This window comes from Patella vulgata, chromosome 5 (assembly GCF_932274485.2).
Source record: "Patella vulgata chromosome 5, xgPatVulg1.2, whole genome shotgun sequence".
NCBI lineage: Eukaryota > Metazoa > Mollusca > Gastropoda > Patellidae > Patella > Patella vulgata.
This window is the reverse complement of record NC_065883.2, coordinates 76,316,373-76,334,338: the sequence shown is the minus strand read 5'-3', so window position 1 is coordinate 76,334,338 and position 17,966 is coordinate 76,316,373. Positions and strand designations below refer to the sequence as shown.

Here is a 17,966-nt window from a genome sequence, read left to right as displayed (position 1 = left end):
GAAAAACCGAGGTCCCGTGTATACATTTGCCCGGGCAAAATTTTCCTCATAGCACACTGTATGGCGTATGCCCGTCTTCATTAGCCCAGTATAGGAGCAGAACAGTAGGACGTTAAACCCCATTTCATTTCATTTCACAAATATAGATTAGGTATATATGTAACACTACATATAACAGAAGATCATCATAATTGATAAGACCTTTATTAAGAACATGTAATAGACATAATTCGGTGGGAGCTCTATTCCAAGTCTGACTTACTGTCAGTAAACACCTGCTTATATAGCGTACGACAATTAGGGAAGATGGACAAGAGTGATCATCATATATGGTATTGTTTATTTATCAAATTATGGTGTTTGTAATTACACTGCATATTTCCTTGGATGTCATTGTCAGGTCATAGTATGATACACTGACCACTTCTACATTCTCTTTGAAGTTCTGTCTAGTGTTATACACGGATCATGTGTAGCTTGTAAAGAACGTATTGAATTAATTAGATGTTTAATAAGATCGTAGGCAGTCCGTGCCTTAACTGAAGTTGATACAGAGGTGAAACGTCAATATCATATATTATCAGATCTAGCCGAGTTCATAAAGGACTATGCACCTAAATGATCGTTCAATTTGATGAAAAGTATAAATCACTTTGTCACATATAGTGTAATGGATACTCAAGGTAGATGTTACATATACTATGATTTATTTACATGAATATAAACAAAAGAACAAATTCAATAAACATTTGGTTCCTGTTTAACCTTTTTTCAGATCATGTGCCAATAATTTCAATTTGAAAAACAGAAAAAAATTATCGCTTGCCAAGTACATCTTGTTTAGTATTTTAATTGATTTTGTTATTTGCCTTTTGTGTACATTTAAACATGCATTATGCAAGAGGTAAATCTGCCTATTGCATGTCTTTCTTTAGGCCTGAAATGTTATATAAACTATTAATTAGATATTTATTAACATGAAAAGACCTTAATCAACTCTAGATGCCATCCTATGTGTCAAGATTTTCTCTGGATTTGAATTCGATCTGCAGTTCAATGCTCATGGATGATTAAATCCAAAAATGGATAATGGAGACTATGTTTTATATCGTATCAACTTTAGTAATGATGATCAAGGCTAGACCCAAAATTCAATCGCTAATATCTCCGTTCAAAGTGGAGCAATTTGACTGAAATTTTCAGCATATTCCCTTTACATTATCTAGTTTTTAACTATTATAGTGAGAACTGTCAGCTCTTTATCTAATCTTCCATAATGTATCTTTAACTATTATAGTGAGAACTGTTAGATGGCAGTTCTCGCTATAATAGTTAAAAACTAGATAGTGTAAAGGTAATTTGCTGAAAATTTCAGTCAAATTGATCCACTATGAGCCGAGAAAGAAGCGGGTGAAAATTTTGCATAGTCTCGGTCATCATTACTAAAATAATTTATATAAACAGCATAGTCTCGATTATCCACTTTTTCTGATTTAATTATCAACGGCAGTTAGCGGCATATAGGAATCTAATCCAGCCAACATCGAAGGCTAGCCTTGATATCGAGAGTTTATTATGGTCTGGATAAGTTAATTAATGTCTAATTGATAATTTAGATAACATTTCAGGCCTAAAGAAAGACTGGTAATAGGCAGATTTTGCTCTTGCATAATGCATGTTTAACTATTATAGTGAGAACTGTCAGCTCTTTATCTTATCTCCCATAATGCTCCTTTAATGTTTCACGTATAGCAGATGATAAAAGTTTTATATCTCGATAATATTTTGTATTCGTCAAAGCTATGCAAGCTGCACTAAGTTTTCATTCTAACTAGATGAGAAAATTGACACTAGCACTGCTACTTTTTTCAGAAAGTTGAAAGTTTCAGGCAGGTTATTCCAGACACTGAGTACCTCATTTTCACCTGGAGCTGAGGTTTTAATCCAATGCAGCGATCACATATAAATCACATAGTGAACGGTGTGTATTTGAGTGTAGAGTACTTTTAGGGATTGGGCATCCATTCGCCAGTTCAAGGGTTTCAAAGACAGGAACTAAATTAGATTCATCGGCCAAGTTAGCACTAAGACTCACGCAAGACAAGCTAACTTTAAGCAGTCATTTGTACTTTATATGTCCAGAAGAATAAAAATATTATATGAAGTTAAACCAATGTTGAATTCAAAAATAAATAGTATAACAGTCATCATCATCATCATCATCATCATCTGTGCTTATGAAATCATCGCTACCATTAGGAAGTATCCATGTTTTTATGAAATCTTGCCTTAATTCATGATCTGTATTGAGAGTAAAATACTGGTAGTTATATTGAGTATAATCATCATCTCTATCTTTATCTATATCATAACCATCATAATCATCATCATTATCAAAATCATTACAACCATCATCAATATTATCTATGTTGTAATCTTTAGGATGGAGAACATCTTTTAGTAGAAGAAAATCCTTTAATTCACGAGGCAATTCAAGATTTTTAATCTTCTCCTTTATTCCCCATCCAAGATTCTGTCTGATTATTCTTCTACACAGGGACTTGAGGGATATATTACTACAGAAACTAACAAATTTCTTCCTGCCTAGTGAGAAAATTGTTCTGTCTTCATATTGTTGATCTTCCTCATCAAAATTTAATGTTGTCATAATTTCCTCCCCTTGGGCACCACTACGATATAACACTTTTCTCAGTTTGTCTCTTTCTTCAGAGCTTATCTCAGTACAATCAATTTGATTATAGCTACTTTCAACTGAAGACGTAACAAGAGTCTGTAGACAACAGTTTTCAGCAACTAAATATCTAATAAACCGAACAACGCGGCATGGTTTCCAGAAAAAGGGGAAACACAGGGCTGTTTGAATAATTGTGTTACCATCAATGCAGGGTAAATTGAGAAGACCAGTATTAGCTTTAGATAGAAGTAATTTAAAACAAGTCAAATCAAACAGACTTTTATAGATATCAATATATTGTAGAGCTGATCTTCCTGAATGGTCTAACCTGTTAACTATGGCACCAGCTTGAAGTAGTTTCCTTGTAAGAACTCTGTCGTTTTTCATAGCAGCCATCATTAAGCTAGTTCTACCTGCATTATCGTGAATGTTTACATCTATTCCATCAACACCAAGTAAAGTATCAATACAAGCCATGTATATTGGATATATCTGTCTACAATAATTCTTAACAACATCATTTACCTGCCTCTTGTTCAAACCATTCTTAAACATCGTAAATCCAATGATACAGAGATGTAGGGCGGTATGACCCTGGTTATTTTGTGTATTGATCTCTAGTCTAGGGTGACTGGTCAACAACTCTAAATATTTGCTATTTAATAAGAAGGCAGCTATCATAGTGGGTGTATTGGTTTTAGAACAGGGATGGTTGATGTCTAGTTCATTATTCAATAACCAGTTAAACTTGCTTAGAGAATAATCATAGTTAACACCAGCTAAAAGATGAAGCATATTTTCTCCTTCAGCTGTGACACCATTAACAATCAACTTTAGCTTAATGTAATAACTGAACCCCCACAACCTCTTACATTTTAAAATATCATCGAATAACTTAACTCCGTTGTTACGTGACATCAGATCTGAACCTAAATCTACTAAAAGTTTAAAGACAGATGTTGAATTGATCATGTGATATTGGACACAATACCTAATTGCTGTAACACCATTATTATCAGTTAAACTTAGATCAGAATGTGGAATTAACAGTTTTAATATACTGATATCAGTTTGGTGTTTTATATAGTACATTAAAGCCGTTTGTCCCAGTTTGTTTTGATGGTTCACAATACAACAAGCTCCTAATAAAATGTTAATCAATTTACATTTCAGTGAAGTGTGGGTGTCTGTACCTGCCTTTAATTTCGAGTGAATTGCGTATAATTTACCTAGATTGTAGTTATCAGAAAAGTTGTGTTTACCGACATAGAACAACGGGGTATTACCTTCAAGAAGGTCAGGTTGGTTTATATCTAATCCTGTGTTTATTAAGATATTAACGAGCTGTATGTATATCTCTTCATATTCCACATATGAACACATATGGCATAAAACGTAGTGAAGAATGTTGCATTGTAAATAATCAGCATGATGTACATCTACTCCATGTTCTAACATATACATCACAACTTCATGCAATCCTAATCTAGCAGCTATAATTATAGGTCTCTCTAAAATCACGGGGTTGATGTTTACACCACCATGAATTAATTTAAATACCCGTTCTAATAACAAATCACGTCTACCTGTATCATAATCTCTCTTATAATGATAAAAAAGTATGCTCAACAGGATGTTTGTTTGTTCCTCAGCATAGTGTACATCAACTCCATGATTTAACAGATATATCACAATTTCCCATAATTCATAAATAGCAGCTATATATATAGGTGTCTCTTCATAACCATCCAACTGGTTGACGTCCACACCAGCATCAACTAATTTAACTACATATGGTAACAAATTATGTCCACCTGTATTGTCATGCGTGTCAAACCATTCATGGCTAACTAAAAGTAAGTGCATGAGATTCCTCTGAAGACAATCAACATAATGTACATCAGCTCCATGTTCTACCAGATATATCACAACTTCATACCCTTCTCTATAATTTGTATAAGTGTTAAGTATCGTCGTAATTTGCTCCTCATCTTCAACATAGATATACATACCAGCTAAGACATGGTGAAGAATGGTGTGTTTAAATTTATCATCATAATGTACATCAACTCCATTTTTTAACAGATACATCACAACATCATACAATCCTAATCTACCAGCTGTGCATATAGGCATCTCTTTTTTCTTATTTACCTGCTTGAGGTCTACACCAGCATCGACTAATTTAACTACACATTTAAATAACAAAGCTTGTGGAGCTCTATTGTCACCGCTGCCTAATCTGTCAAAGCTATCTAAAAGTAATAGTAGGAGATTGTAGTGGTGCCAATCAACATAATGCCAATCAACACCATGTTCTAACATGTATATAACCACCTCCCACAATCCTTCTCTAGCAGCTATAAATAAAGCTTGCTTCGTCTTATGTTGTAATGATAATGTTTCTATTACTTTTCCTATATTTCCATCTTCTTTAGCTTGGCGTAGTTTTGACTCCAGTAGCCTGAAATATGTTACACATATTTTAGTTGTAAATATTATGATACAAATACAATGACAATGTAAAAACTCAATGTAATCTGCCTTATTAATCTCTGTAATTTAGTATGATTCAACAATTAATGAAATACGTCTATAAAATAAAGCCATTCTTATATTTAAAATATATAATTTTCAAAATACACATCATGAATTGTTTATACCGTTTAATTGGAGAGTTGTTTTTAACAGTATACCTTACCCCAGTTAACCCTGATATCAACACTATCTACAATAGGCTAGTTATACCTTACCCAAGATAACCCTGATAACCGTATGAACAATAGTATAGTGTGGATGGTGGACAGATTCTAAGGCGTATCTATTTGTCTCTATATAATATACAAACCTGTATGCATCCATCTTGATTAGCAGTTGGTCTATATCAAGTAGTCGTAAACATCACTAAAATATATAAATAAATAAATAAATACTATTTGTTATGTGCATATATAACATGAACGTTAGTGCCACCAACATTCGCATACTTCCACACTTTTCGTTAACACCATACCATTCTCAAGGTATCTGCTGCTCGAGTACGTGGAAGACAGATTCTACAGTGTAATATATCAATAAATGCCAGAGGATCCTCGTAGTGACTGAAAGCACCAGATTAAATAGAATTGGCATTATGTTTCTAAAACATTATATTTCAATCTCTTTTTATATGTCCACATTTTCTTTTTGTTTGTCTGGCCGCAATTCTTAACCGATCGTCTTGAAAACTTTTCATACTTATTCCTTATACCCTAAGGACAACCTCAATTTGTTTGTGGACACTATACATGTCACAATTTTTATCCGATTTTGACGAAACTTGAAATATAGGTCCATCTCCCAAGATCTTGGTTTCTTTCGATATTGTCATGTATCGAATCATAACTTCATGGATTATGGCCCCTGATTGTACGAAAAATCATGTTTTTAGCTTGTGGACCCTATAGAGGTCACAATTTTTATCCGATTTTGTTGAAACTTGAAATGTAAGTTTATAACCCAAAGGTCTCAGTTCCTTTCGATATTCGCGCATATCTGATCGTAACTTTCTGAATCTTGTTTTTGTGGACCTTATAGAGGTCATAATTTTTTATCTGGTTTAAAAAAACGTTTTAGAATATCACCGTTACACCCTAAGGATGGTTGAGTTCGAATTTCGTAAAAGTCGGACCAAAACTGCCGGACAAAATGGCCGCTCCTTGTACGCAAATAGTGTAAACATCTGGTATATCAAGGCTGTGGACCGTCTAGAGGTCACAATTTTGATCCGATTTTAAAAAAAATTTGAAATGCATGTTTATAACCCAAAGATTTTGGTTTATTTCGATATTCATGCATATCGGATCATAACTTCCCGAATTATGGCCCCTGATTGTATGAAAAATCACATTTATAGCTTGCGGTCCCTGTAGAGGTCACAATTTTTATCCGATTTAAAAAAACGTGTGAATATATCACCGTTACACACTAAGATCTTGGTTCCTTTTGATTATCGCGCATATCTGAGTGTATCTTCCTGGATTATGGCCCCTGATTGTTCGGAAAATCGCATTCTTTGCTTGTGGATTCTCGGTTGGATGGCTGAATGATTAGCACATGCACGCTGTAACACAAGGTCTGTCATTGAGTCAACTGGCGTGGTTTCGATTCCCCAGTTGTACGTGGCAAGGAGTAGGCTCGCCTGTTCAATCCTGTGGGTTTTCTCCGGGTCCTCCAGTATCCTGCCACTGCTAAAGACCCCTATATGCAAACAAATTATTGAAATAAAATTGAACCATATGTTAGTCCCGAAATGATCTAGTTTGTGTCAAATGGACATTAAACCCCATTTCTGTCTCCCTCTAGCTTTTTATCATGAAAAATTGTATCAGCTAAATACAGTGATGGGATTTTGCCCGTATATCCGGACTTGTCCGAATCTTTTTTCCAAACGCCCAAAATTGTCCGACCGGGAATATGCCCAATCGGACATCAATATTCAAAATTCCGAAATTAATATAGTTTACTGAGTGTATAACTACCACTCAACCAGATTATCGTCGATAATACGCTGGATTGATTAGGTAATTAAGTGATCAACGTATTTATCGTGTTATACGGTCTATAAACCTACCTTGATTAACTACTTAATCTGCCTTGATTGACTGACTTAATCCTTTGTCGGACAATTCATCAATCTAATCTTAAACGGAAGCCATTGTTTCCCCTTTGTCGGACTATTCATCAATCCATTATAATTTTAATCTTCGTTTGTTAACCTCGTGGTTTCTGCATTGACGGACATTTTAATCGCATTGATGTGAGCCGACAATATGTATAAACTAGTCATAGAAATCACATATTGTAAGAGAATATAACGACAAGATCAATAGACAGTCATTATAATTCGTCTGCTATATCACTTCGGTGGAAGCGAGCGTTAATTAAAGCTATTTCACACACACATATATCCGAAAAATATTAGACATTTCTAGCACGCGGTTACAGCACTCGGGAAACCTCGGCAGATTCCGTTTCTCTACATCTAGCTTCGGCTGCTTGTAGAGTAACGGTATCTGGCGAGGTTTGCCGAGTGCTATACCGGTATTAGAAATCTCGCGAGACGCGTGAAATTATGAAATGAATACGTGACTAAATTCACGCTTCTAATGTCGAAGAAAAGATTCTATTTTGATGGCATATTCTCGGATTTACAATCATATTTTGAATGGGGTTTATGTTTTTAAATAAAGAAATAAGTAACCTAGGCAATGTTGACGAATATGTCAATTGAAATAGTGTAAGTACTTAATTGTTTTAGACGATAGCGCGTGCTAGCGATTATTTAGCGGATGGTGTCATTCCTCGGGATATCATATTCTTACCCTCTGTACATAAGTCGTAACGGAGTTTAAGACGAATGCCGGACTTCTGCTGAAAAATGTAGAGACTTATGACCCGAAAATACAGTAATTTTGGAGGAATTTGAAACAGTACAGATCGGCAGCAGTCGGCACGCTTTCATTCTATCGTATTACGAATTTTGTAGGAATATTACTGACATAAATTTGAATACCGTACGGGAATTAAATATGAAAAATAACGAGGTGCACCTATTTTTATATTACGGATGAATTTGAATATTTTGTTTACACGTGATTTTTGTGTGTGGTCTAAAAACTGCCATTTTAAATAACGATAAGAGTTATGTCCCTTTATTTTCAGTAAAAATGTCCGACAAGAAAAATTTTGAAATCCCATCACTGGCTAAATATAAGATGTCCTCAGTCATGTCAATTAATTCAAGGTCCTCAATTAATGGTTACACACAACACACACATAAATGGTCATGTGAAAGTCAATTCTTGAAGTGACTAATACCACTTTCAACATTAAGTGGAAACAAATATTATTTTAGTCACTTCTATTTAGCTATGGCAGTGTATATGCTTGACCTTGGGAGATCAATTTAATATAACCCCAAATTCGACTTGCGATTAGACACAACATAGCTGTTGATTTTAACCCTATTTAAACGTGACAAGGAGTAGGGGTGCCTGTCCAACCTCGTGGGTTTTTTCCGGGTTCTCCGGTTTTCTCCCACTGCTAAATTACATTTGCTGAATTATATACAGTTCCTGGTCAAATTGTCAAGATTTGCGCTAAAAGTAATTTATTTACTTACTTTTAGATCTTGATTACATGTATAAGGAAAAGAGCATCTTTCCAGTCTGTTGTTTTGAAGGGTAGGGGGGGGGGGGGGGAGTGAGCAATATCACACAAATATTACTGAAAGAGAAATATAAGAACCGCCAATATAAAATGAAAACTAAAGCCATAAAATATAAAATTGATTACAGTACCAAATTATATTGAATTCGCAACAAAATGGTCAATACACCTTATATTTACATTTAAACTGGGTTGGTTGGATGGCCGAATGGTTAGCACGTGTGAGTTGTATCATAAGGCCTGTCATTGAGTCAACTGTCATGGTTTCGATTCCCTGGTTGTACATGACAAGGAGTAAGGTCGCCTGTCCAACCTTTTGGGTTTTCTCCGGGTCTTCCGGTTTCCTCCCACTGCTAAAGACCACTACGCGCAAGCGAATTATTGAAATAAAATTAAACCATTGATATGTTAGTCTCGAAATGACCTACTTTGTGTCGAGTGGACGTTAAACCACAGGAGTCTGACCTTCTATCCATATATATATATATGCATACTCCTGTGGTTAAACCCCATTTCTCTGTCTCATTTAAACTGATCCATGTGAACTAGTGAAGTGGCAAATAGTATCTGGTGTTCCAGGAAGCAAAACCATCGGAGTGTTTAGCTATGAAATCCAATTAACCCAGATCTCTATTATTTTATATAAACATACCTTTTATATAGTTCCTGATAAAAGACACGATGTAAAAACGTTCTTTATCATATCTATTATAAATTGTTTCAAGCTTTTTATCATCTATATCATTCCCTGCTTTCTGTCATCTATATCATAATCAATTATTTCATGTTTTCAAAATGTCCTGATTGTGACTGGTTTCTAACATCAGAGAAACAATTATCCAGTCTTTAATACTATGTGGATAGCATATAAACAATACAGCCTGTCAACACACCTTATTTTACTGAATGTCATCCAGTCTTAAATACATCTATTATTACCTGCAATATCTCACCTCTTGGTATGATTCATGTACATGTAAGTAGTAGTTATTAGCACACTTTCCGAGGTGTATCGGTGAATATCAGGACAGTTTTGGTCGAGGGGCCCAGCCGAGGCGGAGCCGAGGTGTTTCCTCGACCAAAACTGTCCTGATATTCACCGATACACCGAGGAAAGGTGCTAATAAGTTACTTACATCACATTTCTATCGAGTATTGTGAAGCAAAATGTGAAAAATAGTATTTATTATCGAGTCGTTTCAACCGAAAAGTGACAAATACTTTCTGTTCTTTCATTATTTATCCCTTTCTGAGCCTCACGTTACATTTCATGGTAGAATGATTTCGCAATTGAGAGACGACCTGAGTAGTATTCACGCGTGCGTCTTGCTATGATACTCTGAGCGTAAAACAATCACGTGTTTGTTTAGACCACATCGTCAAAACAATGTCTATGGCGTAGAGGACTGCGATATTATTAAATGTAGTGTAAAGGAAATGCGAAACGTGGGTCATTCCTGGTGAAAGTATGCATCGGCGGATGGTTCTTACGTTGAAATTTATTTGTAATAAAGTTTATGACTTTCTAGGCGTTTTTTTTTCATCCTGCTTATTTTCAATGCCTGTGAAGTGTCCAGCAAGAGAACTGCGCCTTCTATCATCACAATTAATTAAAATAATTATTCAATATTCTAATTTATATATTTTGCATATTAATATAAATCAAACCAAATTATGAAATAGATGCCAATTGGTATGTATAATAATTGATTTTTGTAATATGTTATGTTAATTTAATGTCATTGTATATGTTTTTGAACTGCCATGTAGTTCCCCCCATTTTGTTTTGTTACTATGATTTTGACTAGTTGTTTCATGTACATTGGTTAGAGCCTCGTTATCAATTGCGATCTGGGTCGGACTAAACGTCCGCTACTTATTGCTTGATAGAGATCTAAAACGGCATAAAAGTATCCGTGTATCAGAAATGATCAGTACTCTTTCTGTACATTTCTGATACACGGATACTTTTAAGCATGTATTGCAATTAAACAGGACAGTTTTATCAAAGGTTGCCAGTGGCAACGAGTAGAAGTGGGATGTAATTATTGTTAACAGGCGAGACCCCTACTATCAACCACGAACTGTGTTTCACATTTAGTTTTAAAGCTTTATTAATACACCTTGATATTTTGACAATATAGCATACATTCTTTGTTAATATAACATACAATTGTTGGCGCTATTGCACTTTCGTACCTCTACCAGTTCCCGTGGTCGTAGGCACTTGAAATTTTCAGAGGATGTTAAGGGGGGCTAGCAATGACCACGCACCAAATTTCAGCCGAATCGATAAATAACTTTTTATTTTACCGACCTTTTAATTTCTAACGAGAGAGAACTTCATCCGTTTGACGCCATTTGCTTTGTTTACTAATTAGACTTGAATAACAAGACACTAAGACGGAAACCGACTCGAATAACAAGACACTTAGACGGAAACCGACACACTGCACTAGCTGCCTAACACTGCAGTTCATAAAAATTAATATAATTTTCGTATACTTTAATTTTTGCGCGAAGCCACCATTTTCTATAAAATACTATTTGGTGTTGATCAGTGGATTGGCCCTTGGGTGTAAATATTGCCGTGACCTTGATTTTGACCTTGAGGCCAAACTTCCCATCCATATCGGGGCCTTTGCGTTTATGCTTGCCGTGGCCTTATTTCCTACTGTATTATCAAAGTTAATGTTCGAGGTGAAAGCAGAGATGACGTCCTTCAGAAAAGATAATTGGGTTAAAGTCGTAGGTCAAGGTCATGTTACAGAAAACTAAACTCAAACTTTTCAAAGTCATTTTTTGGACATTTGACCTTGACTTACGACCTTGACCCTGTAACTATTTTCTAAGGCTATCACATTGGCTTGAATCATGAACGTTTACCTTGGTCCTATCTCACACTGCTCGGTCAGAAAACGGTCAAACGCAGAGGGTCGGTGTCCGAAAGGAAGTCAATGGGCGTGGTCAATGTGAAAGGACGTGGTGACCTCCACTAGTCACCGTTAACCATCCGTAACCTTGACTCTGACCTTGAGTCCAAACGTCCCATCCATCTCGGGCCCTTTGCGTTTATGCTTGCCGTGGCCTTATTTCTTACTGTATTATCAAAGTTAATGTTCGAGGTGAAAGCAGAGACGACGTCCTCCAGAAAAGATAATTGGGTCAAAGTCGTAGGTCAAGGTCATCTTACAGAAAACTAAACTCAGACTTTTCAAAGTCAGTTTTGGGACATTTGACCTTGACTTACGACCTTGACCTCGTAACCATTTTCGAAGGCTATCACCTTGACTTGAACCATCGACGTTTACTTTGGTCCTGTCGCACACTGTTCGGTCAGAAAAGGGTCAAACGCAAAGGGCCCGTGTCCGAAAGGAAGTCAATGGGCGTGGTGACCTCCACTAGTCACCTTTAACCATCCGTGACCTTGACTTTGACCTTGAGTCCAAACTTCCTATCCATCTCAGGCCCTTTTCGTTTATGCTTGCCGTGACCCTATTTCTTACTGTATTATCAAAGTTAATGCTTGAGGTGAAAGCAGAGACAACGTCCTTCAGAAAAGTTAAAAGGTCAAAGTCAAGGTCATGTTACAGAAAACTAAACTCAAACTTTCAAAGTCAGTTTTGGGACATTTGACCTTGACTTACGACCTTGACCCCGTAACCATTTCGAAGGCTATCAACTTGGCTTGAATCATGGGCGTTTACCTTGGTCCTGTCGCACACTGCTCGATCAGAAAACGGTCAAACGCAGAGGGGCCCGTGCCCGAAAGGAAGTCAAGGGCGTGGTCAATGTGAAAGTTCGTGGTGACCTCCACTAGTCACCTTTAACCATCCGTGACCTTGAGTCCAAACTTCCCATCCATCTCGGGCCCTTTTCGTTTATGCTTGCCGTGACCCTATTTCTTACTGTATTATCAAAGTTAATGCTTGAGGTGAAAGCAGAGACAACGTCCTTCAGAAAAGATAAATGGGTCAAAGTCGTAGGTCAAGGTCATGTTACAGAAAACTGAACTCAAACTTTTCAAAGTCAGTTTTGGGACATTTGACCTTGACTTACAACCTTGATCCCATAACCATTTTCAAAGCCCATAATCTTGGCTTGAACCATCGTTTACCCTGGCCCTGTCGCACACTGCTCGGTCAGAAAACGGTCAAACGCAGAGGGTCCCGTGTCCGAAAGGACGTCAAAGGGCGTGGTCAATGTGAAAGTTCGTGGTGACCTCCACTAGTCACCTTTAACCATCCGTGACCTTGACTTCGACCTTGAGTCCAAACTTCCCATCAATCTCGGGCCCTTTTCTGACCGAGCAGTGTGTGACAGAACCAAGGTAAACGTCCATGATTCAAGCCATGGTGATAGCCTTCGAAAATGGTTACGGGGTCAAGGTCGTAAGTCAAGGTCAAATGTCCAAAAAATGACTTTGAAAAGTTTGAGTTTAGTTTTCTGTAACATGACCTTGACCTACGACTTTGACCCAATCATCTTTTCCGAAGGACGTCGTCTCTGCTTTCACCTCGAACATTAACTTTGAAAATACAGTAAGAAATAAGGCCACGGCAATCATAAACGCAAAGGCCCTGATATGGATGGGAAGTTAAGACTCAAGGTCAAAATCAAGGTCACAGCAATATTCACACCTAAAGGCCAATCCACTGATCAACACCAAATAGTATTTTATAGAACATGGTGGCTTCGCGCAAAAATTAAAGTACACGAAAATTATATTAATTTTTATGAACTGCAGAGATAGGCAGCTAGTGCAGTGTGTCGGTTTCCGTCTTAGTGTCTTGTTATTCGAGTCTAAATAGTAAACAAAGCAAATGGCGTCAAACAGATAAAGTTCTCTCTCGTTAGAAATTAAAAGGTCGGTAAAATAAAAAGTTATTGATCGATTCGGCTGAAATTTGGTGTGTGGTCATTGCTAGTCCCACGTAACATCCTCTAATAATTTCAAGTTCCTACGACCACAGGAACTGGTAGAGGTACGAAAGTGCAATAGCGCCCAATTGTTAACTATCAAATTGTTTTCATTCATTTACTGTATGTATCTGTATTACTGGGGGTGAGTTAAGGTCATGAGAATACTATTTGGTGAACCATTATATTTGTATACATCGCTGAGTAGCTTATTTAACATATAATATAATGTATTTTAAAGATCAAAAGAAAAGTGGGAATATTCGCTAATACATGCTTTATGTAAACAAAACACTTGTTTTATAATTTTACAGTTTATAGGCGAGAGTTTAGAATTCTACACAAGCCCATGTTAATGCAATGGAAAATATAGTCATTTTTATATGCCCATATTGTCATGTGGACGTATATTGTCATCGCCCATCAGTCCAGACGTCCATCCACAATTGTTTGTGGATACTCTATACTCGTTTGTGGCATGTATCGGATTGAAAATTCATGGATCATGGCCCCTGATTGTACGAAAAATCATGTTTTTAGCTTGTGGACACTCTCACTGTAATCCAGGTATCATTTAATCTTGTGTATCTAGCACTAATTTCTGTCACATTTGTTTAATATCAAATCTTTGTTTAAAAATTCGTAAAAATCGTTTAAAATCACCAAAATTCATCTAATTTGTACTTATGTCCAGTTTAAAGCTGACCATTCAATTTTGATAATGAGTGTCCAATTTACAAGTGGAGAGACAAATGCCTGAACCATATCAAAATGTTTACGAAATTGAATGAGTGACTTTTTGTGCATGATGTCAGAATTGTTGAAAGAAATGGTCGTATAAATGACCTAATATAATTACAGTTGAAAAAATTGATCATTTAACATGTTTTGCCTTGAAAACTTCATGTCTCTCAAATGCGACCAAAATTATGAGGGTGTTTCATGTACTAGCCAATAGTTATTGGCTCTCCATGGAAAAAGCCCTCTATAGGTGATTTTCATTTTTTGATAATTTTCATGCCTAATGGGTGTACTTTCCCTAGATAATGTTCAATACCTGTGTACTTTTTTTTATACCCTGTCGGCAACACACCGGGGATGTGCCAGGTTATAGTGTCTAGAGGTCACAATTTTCATCTGATTTTGATCAAACTTGAAATACATGTTTATAACCCTAAGATCTTGTTCCTTTCAATATTTGCGTATATCAGATCGTAACTTCCTGAATTATGGCCCCTGATTATACTTTTTTAACTTGTGGTTTCAAAATCCGTTCGAATATATCACTGTTGAATTTCATGAAAATCGGAAAGTATTTTCCTACAGCAGACAGGGAGTTTCAAATTTTCCGGGAAAATTCTATTATTGCGTCGCGTCAAATAGGCTGATTTGAGTCAAAATGATAGGAAAGTATTTTGGGGCTTTGTGCATGGAATACCTAACCGCGTTTTAGACCATCAGTACGAAACTAGCTTAACTTAGTCAAATTCTGAACATACTGCCGATCCGACTTAAGCAAAGAAAAAAAGCTGGAATTAGATCAAATGGACCAAACAATTTGATTCGAGTTGAGCGTAGATCTGACTTCAGAAATCCGACTTGCACGCAGAAATTTAGTAAGAAACGCGCAAGATCAAAGGGTCTAAACAATTTTAGCTGAGTTGATCAAAGATCTGGCTTATACGAATCCGACTTATGTGAGGTTTACTGTATATCACAAGATTTTAAGGTCCACTTTACGCTGGCATTGAATACACATGTATTTTACTTGAACACCTCCGTATCTCTCTTCTTATAAATCCTCTTTTTTTGTAGCCTAAATATATGAAGAAGAAAGCTGAATCCCTGCATATGTTGAGTATCTGGGATCGTAATTATAGAGTTAGATCTAATATAGGATTAAAAGAAGTACAATTACCTGATAAAACACCTGTAGTTGGAAAAGAAAAAATTGTTCATCTACCCAAGAAATTTCCTGTTAAAAGACAAAGACCAGATGGTAAGGAGAGTTTTATAGTGTCGGGTGAATAACTTTATTCTCAGTCAAATCCAATATCTTTTATCAGATCCAAAAGGTACTAACACTTTCAGTTGCAACTTCACTACTTTCCTAAGCTGCCAAACTCGGATATCAGATTTAGAATCTGATCTCTTGTTGATTAGTCTCGCCATGATTCAGCTTCCTTGTATCTCACAGAACTAATGACCCCGGTACATAGTAGATGACACCCTTCAGAGAGTAAATTGTCACTTACCATTGGTCTATCAGTCTCGCCATGATTCGGTATCTAATATAGAGCGAAGCTCTACAGCATCGCGCGAAGCGCGGTGGTTGAGCAAAGCTCTTTTCCGGTAACACAGGAGCGTAACTGAAATTGTCACCCACAGACTGTTGATTAAAAAAAAATTCAGACAGGAACCGGATACACTGGGCAAAACAGGCAATGCGCATGTCAACTTACCAAATCTCGCCCAAGCGAGATTACGCGCCCCATAGAACTATTTCTATGACGCGTCTAATCAATGACGTCACATATTTTTGACGTCAATGAAAATAATTCTCACACTTTTTTGTTCTTTTTTAAAAAACAGAATTAATGTATACAAATTAGATCTAAATGAAAATCAATTTGGAAAAACTAAATTATTTAACATTTTTTGTATCACTTGAGAAAATTAATTATGAAGGTTTTATATAGAGCGAAGCTCTACAGCATCGCGCGAAGCGCGGTGCTTGAGCAAAGCTCTTTTCCGGTAACACAGAAACGTAACTGAAATTGTCACCCACAGACTGTTGATTAAAAACAATTTCAGACGGGAACCGGATACACTGGGCAAAACAGGCAATGCGCATGTCAACTTACCAAATCTCGCCCAAGCGAGATTACGCGCCTCATAGAACTATTTCTATGACGCGTCTAATCAATGACGTCACATATTTTTTACGTCAATGAAAATAATTCTCACACTTTTTTTGTTCTTTTTTAAAAAACAAAATTAATGTATACAATTTAGATCTAAATGAAAATCAATTTGGAAAAACTAAATTATTTAACATTTTTTGTATCACTTGAGAAAATTAATTATGAAGGTTTTATATTTGACAATAATCAGCTTCGCTCTACTCAGGCAATGCCTGTTACATATTAGATCACACCATTCAGAGAATGAATTGTCACTTATCATTGGTCTATCAGTCTCAGCATGATTCAGCTCTCACAGAACTTAAAGTTGCAATTTCATATTTTTAAGTTATATTTTTAAAATTTATTAAAATAAAGCCTTAAAATAGATGGTATTTATAAACAGTCCTACCTTGTTAAAGAATAATCCTATTAATCCTATAATTCACTAATGCCAGTTGAGGAATTGGCAAAAATATCATTTTCATCTTCAAATTTCATTGTTTGAAGATAACTACTCCATGGTGGAGAATAGAAAACAAGGGAGGTAATTGTGTTATTATTTCCGGTGTAAATGAGTTTTAAGTGTGAGAATGACACCTATGATCGTATAATAGTGAGTTGACAACCTATTGAGCAAAAGACATAGAAATAATTTTGTTTTGACTTTCTTAGAAAATATGAAATTGTAATAAGGTTGCAACGATATCAAATTCTGATATCGCCATTAATCATGATAACTGCTTTTGGAATTATCGCGATAAATAAAAGTCTACGATTATCAATTTTATCACGATAATTCTCTTTATCACTTTAGGCCTATTTGTATAATAGCATCGGTAGGTGTTTTTTGGACGTTCGACATTTTAATCATTAATTACAGTTTAAATTCTATTCTGTAGCAGCCGACGCACTGTGACCGAGTAAAAGACGAGAAATGGAAAAACCACCGACTCGATTGACCAGTCTTGAATATGGTATAACCGCTGTGTTAGTGTATGTTTTTCAACAATAAAAAATATACAAATTTATTAGTTTGTAAATATCTCATTAATTAAAGTTTAGTCGTATGGTTTTAAATATATGTTCTAATTACTTCTAAAATATTAAAAACCACCCAAAGTATGTTTTAAAAAATCATATCGATGAACCTGAGTGCGGATTCATAACTTGAAAAAAGCGGCTGGATGACTAAGTCGAGTTACTTGGTTGCTTTGTTTTGGCGGGTTAAACAACCA

The 17,966-nt window shown here is 36.0% G+C and overlaps 2 protein-coding genes across 5 annotated transcripts in view; one reads left to right on the top strand and one right to left on the bottom strand.

Moving 5' to 3' along the window:
- LOC126820381 (exonuclease 1) overlaps positions 1-17,966 on the top strand; it is a 41,827-nt gene that overhangs the window by 12,174 nt on the left and 11,687 nt on the right. Inside the window, exon 9 of the mRNA XM_056100830.1 lies at positions 15,641-15,824. Coding sequence (XP_055956805.1) covers positions 15,641-15,824 — 184 coding nt within the window. The remainder of the gene's footprint in view (positions 1-15,640; positions 15,825-17,966) is intronic.
- LOC126820378 (serine/threonine-protein phosphatase 6 regulatory ankyrin repeat subunit C) lies at positions 189-16,765 on the bottom strand. Of its 4 annotated transcripts, none has more exons than XM_056100828.1 (4): positions 16,081-16,765; positions 15,744-15,800; positions 5,544-5,599; positions 189-5,159 (listed from the first exon to the last, which is right to left on the bottom strand). In XM_056100828.1, the coding sequence occupies exons 3-4, from the start codon at positions 5,555-5,557 to the stop codon at positions 2,183-2,185; spliced, it is 2,991 nt and encodes a 996-aa protein (XP_055956803.1). In that variant the 5' UTR covers positions 5,558-5,599; positions 15,744-15,800; positions 16,081-16,765; the 3' UTR covers positions 189-2,182. The 4 variants fall into 4 exon arrangements, with proteins under 4 accessions (XP_055956803.1, XP_055956804.1, XP_050404240.1 ...); XM_056100829.1 differs by having other exon boundaries at positions 15,744-16,214; positions 16,598-16,641; XM_050548283.2 differs by lacking the exon at positions 15,744-15,800.